At 35.2% G+C, this 18,350-nt stretch overlaps 2 protein-coding genes across 2 annotated transcripts in view; one reads left to right on the top strand and one right to left on the bottom strand.

The window, feature by feature from the left end:
* Window positions 1-12,420, top strand: part of LOC103035264 (inactive ubiquitin carboxyl-terminal hydrolase 53) — a 66,952-nt gene extending 54,532 nt beyond the window's left edge. The window contains exons 15-17 of the mRNA XM_007255169.4: window positions 8,296-8,347; window positions 8,474-9,219; window positions 10,271-12,420. Of these exons, the coding sequence (XP_007255231.3) occupies window positions 8,296-8,347; window positions 8,474-9,219; window positions 10,271-10,347 (875 nt within the window). The 3' untranslated portion in view covers window positions 10,348-12,420. The remainder of the gene's footprint in view (window positions 1-8,295; window positions 8,348-8,473; window positions 9,220-10,270) is intronic.
* A 579-nt stretch (window positions 12,421-12,999) lies between these two features.
* frem1a (Fras1 related extracellular matrix 1a) overlaps window positions 13,000-18,350 on the bottom strand; it is a 47,107-nt gene continuing 41,756 nt past the window's right edge. The window contains exons 34-37 of the mRNA XM_022678323.2: window positions 16,084-16,212; window positions 15,875-15,987; window positions 15,705-15,790; window positions 13,000-14,795 (exon numbers count right to left, since the gene is read on the bottom strand). Coding sequence (XP_022534044.2) covers window positions 14,593-14,795; window positions 15,705-15,790; window positions 15,875-15,987; window positions 16,084-16,212 — 531 coding nt within the window. The 3' untranslated portion in view covers window positions 13,000-14,592. The remainder of the gene's footprint in view (window positions 14,796-15,704; window positions 15,791-15,874; window positions 15,988-16,083; window positions 16,213-18,350) is intronic.

Genomic DNA, 18,350 nt, shown 5'->3' with positions numbered 1-18,350 from the left:
CGTCACACTGCATACATTTACAGCTAAGAATGTTTCTGAACTTCGCAGAGCATGTATTCACATGCTGAGTTCGGAAATGTGAACGCATATCTGCTGCTGCTTTCCTGAATGTCTGACTATCATGTGACTTTTTGACTAGCAGAGAAATGCGTGTGCAAATCACGTGAATTGATATGGTTTTGAATATATTTAATGAGTAAATAAATAGGCGAAAAAAATAGTTTTTTTTTTATAATTTAAAAAATTTAATAAAACGTTTAGTTAAGTAATTATTTTTAAAAAATCCATTCATGTCACTTATTTGTTACAGCAATAAAAGAACAAAATGAAAGTTTCTGTGTGAACATGTCTGATGTCATTCGCATTGAGAAACATGAGGTGGCGATATCGCCAGTAAACCCTAACATAAAGTACAATGAAAGATGGCTAAAAAAAATTATATGTAGTTTTACATATCCAGATATGTCATACAACACAATTACAGATTGCCTAAACCCTGTGTCTACTTGAACTTCTTCTAAAAGCTATTTTATATTTCCATTTATATGGTTAGTCTATGATTCACAAAGTTTTAGCTCTGATCTTACATTGTATTTAGACCTGGAATGACGTTTAGCCTGCTGTTCCCAGGTTAAGTGGGCTGTAGTAGCTTGTTCACTACATCATTCAGAAATGACCTACTACTGGTAATTAGATTAGTGAAAAATTCGTAAACAAAATACTGCCATGATGTAACAAATAAATAGTGTTAAGATTAAAATGTGTTTAGTTGTCCTACGTCTATTTTAAAGCAAGCCACCAAGATTTAGGGGGACAAAATATTCTAATTAGAGTGTCCGTGTCCTGGCATGACCACCCCTGCAACATCTTATATATTTATTCTAAAAACAGAGTCTGGTAGGTTTGTTGTATGTAAATCTATGTATGTAAATCTTTTTACATTTTGACAGTATTTCATAAATCAACAGCCTGAACATAAAAGTATACTCAAAAAATACTGAGAAATTCACAATTCAATAATTTATTTTATTTAACCCACATTAAAGGTGCCACACCATATGCTTGGTGCAATTATACATTCTCAACAGTAAAGTCACTAAATTCTCAAATTTGTTTGTCTTGTTTTAATCTTGTTTAATGCTAAAGCTCTCCATTAAACTTTTAGATAGATGTGTGTGTGTGTGTGTGTGTGTGTGTGTGTGATACATAAAGTAGTGTAATAATTCCCTGTGGATAGTACAGACTGGTCCAGCACTGCTTATACAGCAGTTTTATAGACACTGTTGATCATGTGAAGTGAAAGCACATCTGTTATTATTTCTAGAAATTAGTATAGCTCGTATACTCTTATAGACTCTTTAACATTTGATGAAAGCTGATGTTGCTAATTTGTATTATTTGTAATACTATCTTGTTGCTGGAAACTGGTTATAAATGTTTCTGACATGTAAGCTGATCCAGTTGAGGCTTGTCCAGGACTAGACATAGCTTTGTAGTGATGCCTGCATTGGTGTAGAATTTCCTGTATGACGTGTCTGTGAGTGACAAGCAGCCAGTTTAAGAATCGGCCTCCGAATATACCTTGAGTAAAGTTGCTTAATTATGCCTTCCTAACTTTTAAAGAAAAAAAATAACACCTTCTGTGCTGCATTCATGTAAATTGATATGGTTTTGAATATAATAAATTAGTAAATAAATAGTCAAGAAAATAGTTTTTCTTTTTTTTCTTAATTAAAAAAATAAAAAATAAGTAAGTTAAGTAAGTAAATAAGTTCATTATTTAAAAAAAAATACTTTTTTGTTACAGCAACAAAAGGACAAAATGAAAGTTAATAGTCAATAAAATAAACAACAAAATAATAGAAAGGTATAATTTTTATGTAAAATCTGAATTTAATTTTAATTATATAATTTTGCTAAAAATCTATTTAATTAAAAAAAATGAGTTTTGTGTAATACAGCTGTTTGTGTGTGTAGGCAGAATATAACTGTGTGTAAGTGTAAGTGTGTGCGTGCAATATGTTAATAATTACTGTGTTTATTAATTATACTGTAGTGTATTAAATCTTGTCAGAAACTTTTGAATCAATATCCCACGATTGTGTGTGTGTTTTCGTGCTTCTGAAACCCACAAAACAGGTGTGTGACCCTCAGCTGTGCTGCTGGTGATCTCACCATGCCAGATCAGGCCTGATCAACTGACTGTTGATTTATGGGTGCAGCAGCACCACCCATAGCCCTGCCCTCTCTGCTCGTCTATCTTAAGCTCCTATACAGAGGAGTGCTGCCAGCAGCCCTGCCACAGGCCTGTCCCTACACATGATATACTGTACGTCTGCCCTTAATTAACACTCCTGGATCAGTCAGAGCAGGAAAAGTTTAATATTCTGAACAGGGGGCAGTGAGAGTAACAGTGAGAGTGTGGGAGGGGGGGAGGGGGGGGGGTGTTGGTAGTGGAGAGTTTTTTACTGAGAATTGGTGGATTTTACATGAGTGCAGTCGTCATTTGTACAGACCTGCCACATCCCTGCTGCTTCTGTTTAGAGATCAGTCAGATGTGCTCAAATCAAGCCTTTTCATATCGGATCTTTTCGGCTGCTTTATGTAATATAAAACCATAACAGTGTTAAGTGGCTGAATGTCAGTGTTAAGTGATTCTGCCTGGGCATGGTCTCAGTGTCACCAAAAAATAGATAATTCAATAATTGTATACAGTCTGGTGCTGGAAGTGTTATCCAAATTAATTTGATTAATCAAACTATTGTTTTAATTCTCATTTCAAAATGAGGTGTGTATATATATATACATATATACAACCTGACAAAGTTCATCTGAAAGTCTGAAACAGCAGATAAGCTGGTGTTTCTGTCACAAACCCTGTAAAGCTCTCTCTTATGTGCCAGTGATTTTCATATATACTATATTATTTTTAAATGTATACAGCGCTGGAAAAAAATAAGAGACGACTTCCTCTGGAATATAATTACGAGTAAAAATGAATGTTCACAAGCCATCAAACCAAGCTGAACTGCTTGAATGTTTGCACCAGGAGTGGCATTAAGTTATCCAAAAGCAGTGTGTAAGACTGGTGGAGGAGAATATGCCAAGATGCATGAAAACTGTGAAACATTTGATTTAAAAAACAGGGTTATTCCACCAAATATTGATTTCTGAGACTCTTAAAACTTTATGAATGTGAACTTATTTTCTTTGCATTATTTGAGGTCTGAAAGCTCTGCATCTTTCTTGTTATTTCAGACATTTCTCAATTTTCTTTAAATAAACGCTCTAAATGACAATATTTTTATATGAAATTTGGAAGAAATGTTGTCCGTAGTTTATAGAATAAAACAACAATGTTGATTTTACTCAAACATAAACCTATTAATAGCATAATCAGAGAAACTGATTCAGAAACTAAAGTGGTTTCTTTTTTTCAGAGCTGTATATAGGGATATAATGTTTGTACCTTGTTCAGTACAAAAGCTTCCTGTAAGTCTTGCTATTATTAAAAAAATAGCTAAATTAAAGTTTTATTTTTAGTTTTGTTGTGCTTGTGCAGTTTTTACTCCCTTATATATAAATGTAACCAATACAATAGTTTAGTTTTAGTTTTCTATTTATTAGCTCTAAATGGTGCTGCTGCTTTTTTTGGCACATCTACAAAAGAAAAAAATCTAAATAAAACTGTCTTTTGTCACTTATGTACGTATCAAGTATAAAAGTATCAATCATAGCGAATTTGAATAACATTAACGTTTTTCATATAATATCACCCAGCCTTAATATACATAGTCATGTGAAACTGTTTAGACACTGCTTTAAAATATTTATTTTTATTTTAACCATTTTGAGTGCCTGAAGTAATATAACTAAACATATATAACTGAAGAAATGGCTTTAATTGATAGAAGTTAATTTTTCAATCTTGAAACAAAGTTGGAACCCATTCACACACATTTATTACTGCTCAAATGTAATTTAATTTAACTCAAATTAGAATCAGGCGCAGCACATGATCTGCAGATGATTAGACCCCCTGGTTAGAGAAGAGTTTGTAGAAATTCTTTAAACTGTAAGCATAATTAATCTGGCTTGATCTTGATTGTTGAGGTGAGTGGATCACCATGACCAGATCCAAAGAGCTTTATGTGGCCTTCAGAAAGAAGGTTGCACATGAAAATTAGTCTGAGAAGAAATGTAATATACAACAGAACTATTAGATCCCAACCATTTCTGCTGTCTGAAAAAAATAAAGCAATAAAGTGGAGAGCATTTAAAACTATTGCTGTTTTATCAAGTTCAGCCCTAGAGAAGTTTTTTTCTGTTATTTCCATCTCTCATTGTTGTTCAAATGAAGGTCAAATGTCCATATATTTAATATGTTTTGGGCGTCCTAATTTTTCACGTAACTGTAAGTGCAGCCCTACGTAAGAGCTTTTTCATTTTTTTATACAAAAAGCCCTAATCTCAGCATTTATAAAATGTCTTTCTTCCTACTTTCTTTGTTTTGCTTTGTATTGATATTGTTGCCAGGTCATGGCCATCAAATAGAGATCCCCCCGCAAGCTTAGCAGCTTAAACATGTCAGGCTTGAGGAAAGAGCTGAAGAGAAAAAAAAAGCAGAAAATGGGGTCTGAAGTCCAATCCTCTCATAATTGCGTGCTGGCCAAAGGGATTTGGTTGCTAATGCTCCCGGAAAAAAAAAAATAACGGAAGAAGAGGAAAAAAAGCTATGTATGCTGACGCATCGCATCTCTCTCCCTCTAATACACACAAACTCTAAGCCGGTGCACTCTCAGCTCTGTGAGTTTGCAGTCTGTATCTCCAGGGGGAAAACTGACACCAGAAGACACCGTTAGCAAAAAAGGTGGTGTGAATTTGACGGTGCAGGGCTTTTTATTCTTTACTGTGAAATAAAGTCTAGTGTAGGTTTGTTTATTTAAGTAACAACACATTGTTAAGCATTAAACTAATAGAATAGTTTTTAAAAGCAAAACAATGCATTCATGTAAAAACTTTGTATTTGCCATTTTTTAATTTTGAATCGCATAACTGTAAGAGTATTTTTTAAGCAGATGTAGTGTAATGAGGCACCAAGCAAAGTAAAAATGATGCTGCACATAGGGAACAAATGTGCTGGAAACATTTAATTTCTTTTTAATGATATTGTAGATTTTAACCTTTGCCTAAATTGTTACATCAGTGTATTTTAGAATGTGACGATTAATGTGAGCATGAGTCAAGTTTTAATTCATATTTTACTGCTTAAACAAAACTCTGCTCAGAATGTTCTGTTCTGAAGTCAGTCAAATGTTGCACCTTGCAGCCTAAAATACCATTAATTTGCACATTTTAGTTTAGTTTAGTTTAGTTTAGTTTTCTTTTTTTCTTTTTTTTAAGCTTTTTACACACCTACTTTATTGAAGGAAGGTAAACCACACTAATCGGTGGTCCCTTAGTGAAGGCAGGGGTTCTATATAGAGAATCATTTGCTGGCAAAAATGTTTGCCCAGGTGTAAAATATTCAATAAAAGAAATGGGGACAGGATCGAGAATACTCCAGTATCTGTGACATGAACAGTTTTAACTGCCTGTCATATAGTTAAGTATATTATATTATATTTGTAGTCTTTGCCTGTCAGAGCAACCCAATCACACAAGTACTACCGGTAATGTAGTTGTTTCTTGATTTGATCCTCTCTACAACATATTGTCTGTTTCTGTAGCACCCTCTAGTGTCCTCTTTTAGATATCACCTATCAGATTCAGCATTTTAAACCCTCTCTTTTAGATGTTCCTTCTATCAGCAGGAGAAAAGTGAACATTAGGCATTATACAATATGTAGCTGTAGTAGTGAGGTGATCACTGTCTTGGATTTAATAGATTCTTGGATTTAAGTACAACGCGTGTGTTTGGGTCCATATTTAACATATTTATTTTTTTAAATATGGTAAGAAGGTGTTTTTAGTAAATGCAGTGAAGATTTTTTTTCTATTTTTTAGGTATACATGGTATTAGATTTATGTCAGTATTAAAAAAAAAATTAACAGATGATTAGATTTGACCTGATGTTTGATGATGTATTTACTGAACTACAGAGAAACAAAACATTTCTGTTTTATATTAATAATTCTACCACAAACAAACTTTTCTTTGCTTAAAAAAAAATGTGTGAAAATGTATTAGCTTATCTATTATATACATTTTGAGAGAGGACTTGGCAATTAATGGAATTTAAATCTGACATTTTAAACACATTGTGTGTGCTCTTATATTATATATCCAACACAAAATAAACCAAATGAACAAATTTAGTTTTACAAAAGAAATCTTGCTGTATCCTTCATTCGTTTGTTCATTAAAGTAATGGTAAAACTGTGATATTGATTGATCTCCCAGCACTATTCTATTTGAGACGTAACAACATACATATTGAATTCCTTATCCATGTTTTGATTTTACTGGTTCTGCTGTTGTCTAGCTGGTTATATTTTGACTGAAAGAGGTTTTGGTTGATGGATTATTTCAAAATAATTTAATATGCATGGTATCTTCTTTTAATCTGATTTTTTAGATATTGCTTTAAGACTGAATACATCTATAAAAACATTGATTTGAGCAACACAGCAGTTAAACAAATCCGTAAATCATTTCCCACAATTACAGCCGACATTTATTCTCCTCAGCCTGCCACGGTCTCTACTTTCCTCCATGTTTGGCCTCCTTTTCTGTTTTCAAACTGTTGCATTTGCTGCTGAAAGTCCTGCTTGCCCAGCTGCAGGGAGCAGTCTGAGGGTCTGGTTTAAACCGGATGGCCCGTGCAGGGCCTCTTAGTTTGGAGCAGCGTGGAGGAGACAGGTTCCTGATCCCCCGCCGAGTTCTGACTGCCTGATGCCCCACTGAGACCCTTCCTTACTGCAGCAAGACAATACCCCTCTGAGCCTGCTTATATAAGCTCAGACTGGAGAATTACAGCAGCAGCATGCCCTTATAAGTGGAACACTGACCAAAACATGCCTGCAGTGTAGATGCTGTATATGAAAGATTCTCCTTATATTTCTTACTCTCATAACTTCTGCACTTACTACAGAGCACATACACGAGGAGAAGAGAAGTATTGAGCATGCTCAGATGAGAGCTCGGGGCTAATTTGACGTGATTGTTTGTTGAATTTTTAATATTTAATTGAAACCAGAAATGTTCACAACTTTCCCAACTGGATTAAATATAAATGTTTCCCTGTACCATGGTTCAAAAGCCATGTTCTAGCTCCAGGATGTCAAACTCATTTCAGGTCATTTTTAATGAAAAAAAAAACAAACACTGTGCATAGTCCTTTTGAAAGACAATATACTCGATTTAATAATGTAGAATTAAATATCATTATCATTTTGGCTCAACTGTGATGTTAGTAGAACAGTCACTGACTGAGTTATAATACAGTTTGTTATAATAACATATCTGTCATAAACCTGTCCAGTTTTTGATTGATTAGCCCTGCACGATTCACTCAGTACTCTAACCGTGGTGAGGCAATATCACAAAATACTGTGATGCTGATGTTTAAAAACATTTCTAACAGTGTTGAACATTAATCCTGTGCAGCTCATTAATCCTGTAAACATTCTTACTAGAATGTACAATCTAATAATATTATTACACTTCATATTGATATCACAACATAGTTTATGTTGTGATATCAATATGAAGTGTAATAATATTAGATTGTACATTGTATTAAGAATTTTTTCAGGATTAATGAGCTGCAGTTCTCTTGCTGTCCTTGTGCTGAGTTCATGATATGGGAGTCCCGTCTGTCCATAAAATAAAGATTCTGATTGGCTCTGGCTCTGGCTCTGAGTTTGACTCACTTTTGTCCTGTTCATCCTCCTGAAAATAAAGATTCTGATTGGTCCTGCTTCTGAATTTGACTCTCTTCCTGTTCATGCCTATATGGCAGTGTCAGTGCGATTTAAGGTAAACTGCTTTCCTTTAATAAGCAGTTAAATCAACTCAATTAATTGGTCACCATATAAAACATTGGTTCTAAATATACTTGCTGGGCCAGATGAAACCATTTATCACCATGACATAGACAAGGGCATTTGCCTATTAAATATTTAACATTTGTATATGTATATATGTATGTATGTATGTGTGTATATATACATATATATATATATATATATATATATATATATATATATATATATATATATATATATATATATATATATATATATGTATGTATGCATATGTATAATTTGTATAATTTGTTGTTTATCTCCTAGGAGATCTTCAAAACAAAGGTGATGAACTTCAGTTGAGTCCCGAAAGTCACAGGTGAGGTCACACATTAGCTTAAGCATTTCTTTAATGACTATTTTTATGTGTTCATGCAGTTATTCTAGAGTCTTTATCATGTTCTGAACACATTTTTTTTATCTTGATTGCTTCCTTTTGCCAAAGACGAGCTTTCCAGTACATGCCTGCTACTGTCTTTGAGAGAATGGAGAAGTCTACAGATGAGATGGACGACGACACCAGGTCTCATTTCCTGCACAAAACCAGCAGCTCGGAGTGGAACAGCTCTGATGACCTCGCTGGTCCTTTATCTGAGCAGGAGGATGCTTTCCCTCAAACTGACAGTGCAGCTCCTTTTGTTCTTCAGCAGCCCTACCAGAGTTACCACCAATCCTCAGCGCCACCGTTGCCCCCCAAAACCCACGTTCTAAGAATGGAGAACAGAAAGGGCCTGATCCAAGACTCTGCTCATCCCAGACCCCAGTCTCCAGCCCGTAAAGGAGTAGCTCTATCCAGAAGAAGTCCTGAGAAGTGGATGGAGAACTCTCCTGAACAAACCATGCTCTCTTCATCAGACTCCAGCTCAAAATCTGGCTCTTCTGACCAGGAAAGGACTGATTTGTCCACCAGTGAGAGCGAGGAGAAGTGCCCTAAACTCCCTGTGCCTCGGGCTGGGTCCCCCACCACAGGAGAGTGTGCGATCCCCACCACCTACTTTTCTGTTGATAACTGCATGACGGACACCTACAGGGCTAAGTACCATAAGAAAAAGCCTGCTCTGTACATGACGACCACAGATTCCAAACCAGGAGACCACACATCATCTGGTGAGAGTGATCGAGGGGAAAGTGCATCCCCAGCTCCTTCAGACATACAGTTTCCAGACTTCTCCAGACCCAGACAAGAAACAGGTAATAACACAGCCTAAATATCTGCATTATTTTTCTAAATAATGGTTCCGAAAAAAAGGTTCTGTGATTTTGTGCCATTAATTCTCTTTAAATATACCAAATACCCTGTTTACACCTGGTTTCTTCATGCATTTTGAGTATCAGGATTGCCCAAATATGCATTATATTTAAATAATATTGCATTATATAAATCACATCAGGAGGTGATTTAAGGCCCGTTTCAGCTACACGTCTCTCCAAGACACATTTATAACAACCACAAACAAACTCCTCCCAGTATCAATTAAACCCACCAGTAATAATTGCCAAGCAAATTAAATTGCATATTTATTCCCACATAGTGATCAGATTTTACTACAGAAAACTCAAAAGCTCAGCTTTATTGTTTCACACAGTGATTATAAACTCTTACTCTCTGAACTCATCCACACAGTCTGCAACTGTTTTATTTTTTGTTTGTTTTAGTTGCTTATTTTTACCTTTCTGTTAAGTTTCCCTTAACCTTTTTTATATCTTTATTACACTGCTTTATAATTTTTAATACTTTTGTTTTTTTATTTGCTAACAGTAGATTTAATATCTTATCCCTTACTTTATTTCTTACTGTGGACACAACACTATAAATATTTTAAGGATAGGTCCTAATGTAACAAAGCATTTAAATGATTTAATGTTATAACATATGGAATAGAATAGTACAGAGCTGTAGAAGTTTTATCTACAATAATAACCAAGCAAACCTCAAAGTAAGGTCACAAGATCACAGATTCACACACTGTCCTGTAGTGATGCTCTGAGGATGTCTAGTATACTGTATGTCACTTGGGGACTTTGAGATAAAGTAAGGGACAAAGCTCTGTAAGGACCTTAAGGGTCTGTGACACATATGTCACCAAACATCCGATTCAGGAATTATTTTAACAAATTTGAATTCATTGTAAAGAATAAATGTTCTTTAACAATTAAAGGATTTTCTAGAACTGTGTATTCAGGCCAAATTCTCATTATTAGACTGTACTTAATTCTAAATCATAAATGTTCTGTGTTTCAGCCCAAAGCTCCAGTAAACCCATGGTGAAGTGGAATCCTGTTTCTTTGAAAGGACTGGATGAGCATGGCTTCCTATGACATCAAGCATCATTTTGAATGGTGTGATGGTATTGATTGTATGAATGTTACAGACTCTGATTTTGTTCTACCCGACCCAAAACAGCCTTTTGTAACTGTAACAAAAAAACTGAAATTTTAGAGGTCATGTGAATGGCTCCATTTGGAAAATTAACAAATGACCACTTAGACCTAATGATTCCAAGTTTAAGAACTATGCAGCAGTGTTGCCTCCTGTAACAGGTTGAAAAAAAAAAAATCTGAACTTAGAGATTTAGTATCCGATGCCAAAGAGATTGATTAGTCCCTCACGTAGAGTCTCCACTTGTCTACTACCTGTGGATTGTGTCATATCCACTCAAGAAGCAGTTCTGTGGCATTATGAGACTTTTACTGTTGCACATTTATGAGCCAAAGGAGAATAAAAAGTTTAAAACTTAGATTCACTCCTTCAGTACTTTTTCAGTCTGTGTATGTACGTTTTTGAATAATGTGAGCGTCTCAGAATGCAGTAAACTGTAAGTAGGGTCAGCGTATGGATGATCTGCTGTGTTTGCACCACTGTGCTCATGGATGCTTTTTTGCAGTTGCAGTTTTTGTATGTTTGGGGTTTGTTTTTCTTCTTCACCAGAGGGAGGATTTCTCTGGAAGGGTCAATGGTTATGATTATATTTTAATATTTCCTGATGTTTATTGTTGGCCTTCAGAAAAGACTAAGCTAGTAATGCTTTACAGCCTGTAAATGTGAGTTAATGTCATTCTCAGAATTATGTTTTTATTTTGAAATTACTGGCATAAATTTGCACCCTTAAACTATCAAGATATCAAACTATCTTAAGATATCAAGTCCAGAACACTGAGCCAGACAAAGACGGAGAGAAGACTGTGTCAGTCTGGTTTAATTTATGGTAGAAATATTATCTATGTCTAAAGACATGCAGGAATTTAAACAGAGGGTACAGAGCAGTAGAGATTTTAGAAGCACACCCAGGCGTATCACAGCAACAAAACAACAGAGATTAACCATATATTGTCCATTTCTTCCTTTTTGGAGGAATCAGTTCTTTGTTTTTGTTTATTTTGACAACTTTTTTCATAGAAAAAACTAAAATGTGCTTTATTTACTCATACAGCTCTGGAAAACAATAAGAGACCGTTTCAGTTTCTGAATCAGTTTCTCTGATTTTGCTATTTATAGGTATATGTTTGAGTAAAATGAACATTGTTCTATAAACTAGAGGCATCATTTCTCCCAAATTCTGAATAAAAATATCGTCAGAAATCAATATTTGGTGGAATGCACCTGGTTTTTAATCACAGTTTTCGTGCATCTTGGCATGTTCTCCTCCACCAGTCTTACACACTGCTTTTGAATAACTTCAAGCAGTTCAGCTTGGTTTGATGGCTTGTGATCATTCACCTTCCTCTTGATTATATTCCAGAGGTTTTCTATTTGGTAAAATTAAAGAAACTCATCATTTTTAAGCGGCTATTATTATTTCTTTCCAGAGCTGTATTTCTTCATTCATGAGAATTTAAAATGAAATATCTTGTACAAAATAAAACAATTGACTGGTAAAAGAATGGTTGATATATGGTTAATTATTGAAAGGGCTCAATTATTAGAATCAATTCTACACCCCAGTAAGAAACGATGAATGTCTTATTAAACTCCTATTAAAAAATGTGCACAGACGAAAACTGACGAGATTCCTGAGCGTCCTCTAACAGTAGATCGCTACCGCTCTTCAGTGTCTAAACTTAAACTGACGTTTGACAATGGTGTCTTAAACTGGTCTAAAATATTTGCTTGTGTGTTTAAAATGTTAATTTACTACAAAATGTATTGGTACATTGTTTTGGTTTATTTGAATGTGATGTACATTTTTTTTTCTTATTTTATTTTTAAATATGATTGCATTTTGTACATGGCTAGACGGACACTTCTTAACTGTGCCTTATTTCGTATGTGAACAAAACTGAAATCCTGAAAAAAGTTGATTTTGTTTGTAATTATTAATTATAATTTCATTTCTATATCATTATTTCATTTTTATTGATTAACAGCTGTTTAATAAAAATATGTTAACTATATCATGTACTGGTTCTGTTTGTTTGTCCACAAACATTTTCACATACAGGGCCCTATATCTAACACTGCACAAGGCACGTCACAATGCTTATTGTTATCTTACACCCCACCAACAGTCTATTTTCACGCCTTGCATCACTTAAATAGCAACATAAATTATTTATATATATATATATATATATATATATATATATATATATATATATATATATATATATATATATATATATATATGCTAGTGGGCGTGGTGATCTGGATGTGAGGTGTGTATAGGTACATTTCTGCCGTATTGCTGTCATGACAACGGGAAAACCCAGGTTCATCATTGACTGATCAAAACCTAGGCAGATGTCAACAGCCAGATGTTCATTGCTATCTTGGACATCAAATTTTTCCATTAACAATAAACAGAATACAAAATAAAATAACACTACTGTTCCTGTAAATAACCTTCTCACGCACCTTCACAGTGTGAACGAGTAGATCTGTTTCCTCTGCTGAGAAGCACAGAAGAGCTGCCCTGTTAAAATACCAATCCACCAAAATCAGAATGCATCTGGTTCTTGAAGGCAATGGCAAGTGGCCCACTGATTGGTTTAATTCATGTTACACCCAAAACACACCCATGATTATTTAAGATGATTAGTACATGCCTTTTGCGCATTTTGAGCTACGCAAGGCATACTTTTCCCGTCGTTATGATAGCAAAGACACACTGACACCTTAAATTAAGCTGCACTGTGTGTGGTTGATGGCTCATCTATAGATTACTAAAATAGGGCCCATAGTATACAGATAAACTACAATTTGGTATTGATAATATTTTTAATTGGTTTAATAATTCAAATGAAAAATGAATGGCACATTACATTGCATTATTAATTCAAGCTCATAAAACATTGAACTCATACATCATAACATACATGTACTAGACATACATAACATAAAATAAATATGCTAAAAAAATTATTACAATGAACACAGTGAACATTTACAGTATAAAAGAGTTGAAAATCCAGAACAGCTTTAGTGTCGACACAAAATGCAGGTTTATCATAATCTGCATAGCTCTGAACCATCCTAGTTTTTATGGTGTATAACAGTGGTAAGAGTGCTCAACACAACACATGTTGGCATTTAAGCTTAAGATTATTATTATATAATATTTTTACACAAGCAAACTCCACATCTGTGCTTTAACGGATAATGTAAACTTTGTTTCCAGCTCCAGCCATTAATGACAGTTGGAGGACGAGACAGTTGTAACAAATACTAAATGCTGAGTCTGGTATAATTATGCAAAGCACAATTATTTTAATACAACTGTGTTATTTGAACCAGATCAGATTTCCAGTGTTAATATATACAAATATGTGTATCAAACATATACATATAAAAAAAAAGAGATCACTTAAAAAGTTTGAGTTTCTTTGATTTTACCAAATCGAAAACCTCTGGAATATAATCAAGAGGAAGATGGATGATCACAAGCCATCAAACCAATCTGAACTGCTTGAATTTTTGCACAAGGAGTGGCATAAAGTTATCCAAAAGCAATGTGTAAGACTGGTGGAGGAGAACATGCCAAGATTCACCAAATATTGATTTCTGAACTCTTAAAACTTTATGAATATGAACTTGTTTTTTTTGCATTATTTGAGGTCTGAAAGCTCTGCATCTTTTTTGTTACTTCAGCCATTTCTCATTTTCCGCAAATAAATGCTCTATTTTTATTTGGAATTTGGGAGAAATGTTGTCCATAGTTTACAGAATAAAATAATAATGTTCATTTTACTCAAACATATACCTAAGGAAAAAAAAAACAGTATTAAGGGTAACTTTAGAGAAAGATGTCAGCTAACAGTAAAAAAAAAAAAAAGCTATGACCAAAATCATGTTTAACTTCAATATACATAAACTATACATAGTCTTTGTTTCAATTTACGCCACATGAACGTGTATGAGCTCCTCCATTCTGCAACCAGCCTCAAACATCTCTGATATTCATTTAAACACTTTAGAGCTGCAGTACTACAAGAACTGGGGTCAAGTCAGTGCGTTGTGATATTTGAGGTCCAGCATGTACAGAGTGCTGGTTGACTGTTTACTGAGTGCACTGTCTTTCATTCTGTATTCTCAGACTGAAAGTGAGAAGAGTGTAGATGATTTAAAGCTCATGTTTTTACGTAGCAAACATAGCGCTGCTTTCTTCCTGTCTTGCAGTCTCGTATTTGCCATTTTGTCTTCTTCCAGACCAAAACACATTTCTTGTTCCCTTTCTTCCGGGTTCGAGGAGGACTCTGCCTCCAGTTGGTGTAAGTGACGGGCTCTCCGCCCACCCATTCCCAACGACCTTTACCCTCCCGGTCATTCAAGCCTGCAGAGAGAGGGATATGTTTATTAAAAAAAAAAAAACAGAAAAAAATAGCTGCACACTAAAGTGAGAGGAATGAAAGATGAGAACAAAACAAACAGATAAATGGCTGTTGATTAAATTAAAACAACTAAAAAAAAAAAAGGCACCTTGACTGAACATAAATGTATTTTATTTCACTTCACTCTTATTTAAAGGTCTGATTCCGCTAAAATCCACTTTTTGTATAATACTAGGTCTCTCTGAGTTGTGTATGCATGCACATGAAACTGTTCTTCAGCCTCCACTGTCTGCAGTAGCTAGTAAAAGAAAATCTTCTTCTTTTTCTTCTTCTTTTGGGTTTAATGGGGGATGGTAAACCAGCAAACAGTGCATTACTGCCACATACTGGCCCGGAGGGCGAAGATTTACATAACATGGAATAATCCAATATTTTTAAGAAAAATTAAGGAGAGATCTGTATGCCCCTTTCCTTTCAGTGCATCAAACAATGTGCCCCTGAGTTCAGAAAGTTTTTCACAGGAAAGGAAAACATGTTCAGCAGTTTCCCTTTGCTGACAATGTCGACATAGTCCTGTATCATGTTTCTTTATGATATACAACGAAAAATTAAGCATGGTGTGCCCCACCATGAGCCTAGCCAGGACAGTCTGTAAAAGAAAATCCTCAGAAATACGAGTTGATCAGAGAGACCTTAGGTGTCTACATCAACCAGTGAATTCATAACCTTGCCCACCTTGGCCTTGCCTGAACCCAGGCTACAGCATTAGGAGCTATAGCTAAGGACGAGCTAACAGCACTGTTTCTGTTTACAGATCTTGTGTAATTAACTCTAGGTTTACACTAGGGAAGCACAATTTGACATATGCAGCAAAAGTGCAGCAGAAAAATAATAAGAAGGTTAAAATATACCTATCCAGAAAGGCTTCCTCTCATTAAAGTCCCACAACCAGTCCATATCTGCCTTTGATACAACACTGACCAGGTTTGCTTGGAAGCTGTGTAAAAAACATGATATATTTATGTGTTAGGGAACATTTTTTTATTATTTTATTTTAATTGCAGTTTATCGTTGGTCTTACCTCTCTCTGCACGTCCTAGCAGCCTCGCTCCATGTGGCTTTAATCTCTGGACTCATATAGCACTGGTGGCTCCAGTACGTCCATCCCTGTGGACACTTCTGAGCGTTCACTGCCTGGATACGTAATATAATCAGGTCATTAGTTACCAGACTAATCACCCCTTTATTATTTTTATTATTACTTTTTTATCCCTGCCAAGAACATCATACCTCATCAGTAGCAGCCCAGGCTTTCCAGGAGACTCCGTTGCAGTGGAGCAGCTGACCCAAGCTCTCGTTATAATGGAGGAAACCTCTCAGCTCTGGAGTGCAGGGTTTAGAGACAGGTCTGGAAATAATCTGAGGATTTAATGATAAACGAATATTATAATTAATTAGGTTTATCATTAATTTTATGATAAATCTGCTGGAAAATTAATAAAACTTTCAAACCAAGTCTAGTCAGTGTTCTGCATATTTATATTGCAAAGTTATATACAGACAGCTCTGGAAAAAATTAAGAGACCACTTCAGTTTCTGAATCAGTTTCTCTGATTTTGCTATTTATAGGTGTATGTTTGAGTAAAATGAACATTGTTGTTTTATTCTATAAAAACGGACAACATTTCTCCCCAATTCCAAATAAAAATTGTCATTTAGAGCATTTAATCACAGTTTTCATGGATCTTGGCATGTTCTCCTCCACCAGTCTTACACACTGCTTTTGGATAACTTTATGCCACTCCTGGTGCAAAAATGCAAGCAGTTCAGCTTGGTTTGATGGCTTGTGCTTCACAAATTCAAATTTTTTGACAAATGATGATCAATAAATTAATAAACCAATGCAACGTGGGATTTTTCTTCACAAAAAACTGTAACAATGCTTGGTATGAGGGTCTGTCTATGTTGTCATGTGTTAGGTTAACAACAGACAGTTCTGAGATCACAGATAAGATTTTTTTTAACTTATTTAGAAACATTTGAGGACAATACAGGCTGACCTTAGATCAGCTGCTTGCAAGTGTTTATTACATTCCAGAATTCCAGTTGCATAAAAATAAATAAATAAAATAATAAGATGTATAAGCTATTTTCAACTATCAAAAATATGCACAAGTATATGTACTGTTTGTAAAGCACGCAACAAAACAAAGTGCTCCCAAACAAAACCCTAAAAACAAAGCCCTAAAAAGCACTTCGCTACATGCCTTGCAGAGGCCTTAAATAGCAGCCAAACAGGAAATGTTGTGATGTCACCTCCTGCTATTTTGGAGGGAAACCTGACAAAAAAAGTCCCTCCAAACAAACACAAGAGTTTCCCCACTAGATAAAAACATGGATGGTGCCCACCAAAACAAACAACCGCAAATAAAAATGTATTCCTTCATTGTAAGATAAATTGTTAAAATGGATTGCTAGGATACCATTAGCCTTTTAACATATTTTCTTTTTGTTTCTTTTATTTTGCTAGAAAGTGTGTTCTGTTATGGTCAAAGCATTCTGTTGTGGTTAAAGCAGATAAATGACAAATGGTTACCTTTAGAAAAACTAACCTATGATTTACATTAGAACTCATGTAGAAAACGTGTTCTTATAATTATTACCAGTGTTGGGAAGTAACGGATTACATGTAACGGCGTTACGTAATCAGATTACAAATTATGAGTAACTGTAATCCGTTACAGTTACTGCTTCAGTAAGTGGTAATCAGATTACAGTTACTCTGCTAAAAATAAAAGGGTTACATTGCGGTACTTTCCTATTTTTGCTCTTCCAATCCAACACTGACAAAACGCAAATAACATTTTGGTGTGAAATCGCTCTGATATGACAGGGAACTGTCTGCCCCTCCTCCCGTCTCGCTGCACACACACACAGGGAGGAGGGGCAGACAGCGGCTCCGCACACACAACGAGACGAAATTAACTGACATTTTGGTCAACGAATAAAAACGAGACGAAAATGTTTGGCAGGGACGAAATCCAATCAGAACTGATTTAGTTCTGTGAAAGGTAGGGACCAGTTAGGAAGAGATCCAATCACTGCTACTTTAGCGGAGGCGCCGCGCGCTCAGTTACAAACCCGGGAATTAACCTGTCGTTACGGAGCTCGACTGGAAGTTAACTCGACAGTGTTCAGCAGGAAGAGAGAGAGGGGAGAGTCGATATATTTCTCCTTTGACGTCGCGAAAAACAAGATAATGTGATGATAATGCTGATGTTATTTCATGAGCTGATGGGGTGTTTAACTCGGCAGTGCACTAAAACACAGAACTGATACAGAACTCACTCATTAAGATCAGATCATCTGTTTAGTCTCACAGTGGGAAAGATATAGCTAGTGTTAAAGCAGCAGCAGGTCAGAAAGGAACTCAATAATATAACGAAAATAAAACAATAAAATAAGTGAATCTATGAACCCAAAAGTCTGTGTAAAGTTCCTTACAGCACTTTCTCATAAGTTTCTCACTTTAACTCATGACGTCTCTCAGTACATCC

The sequence above is a fragment of the Astyanax mexicanus genome, chromosome 8, assembly GCF_023375975.1.
Source record: "Astyanax mexicanus isolate ESR-SI-001 chromosome 8, AstMex3_surface, whole genome shotgun sequence".
Lineage (NCBI taxonomy): Eukaryota > Metazoa > Chordata > Actinopteri > Characiformes > Acestrorhamphidae > Astyanax > Astyanax mexicanus.
Note: the sequence above shows the minus strand (reverse complement) of the source record. Positions and strands in the feature narration are given on the sequence as shown.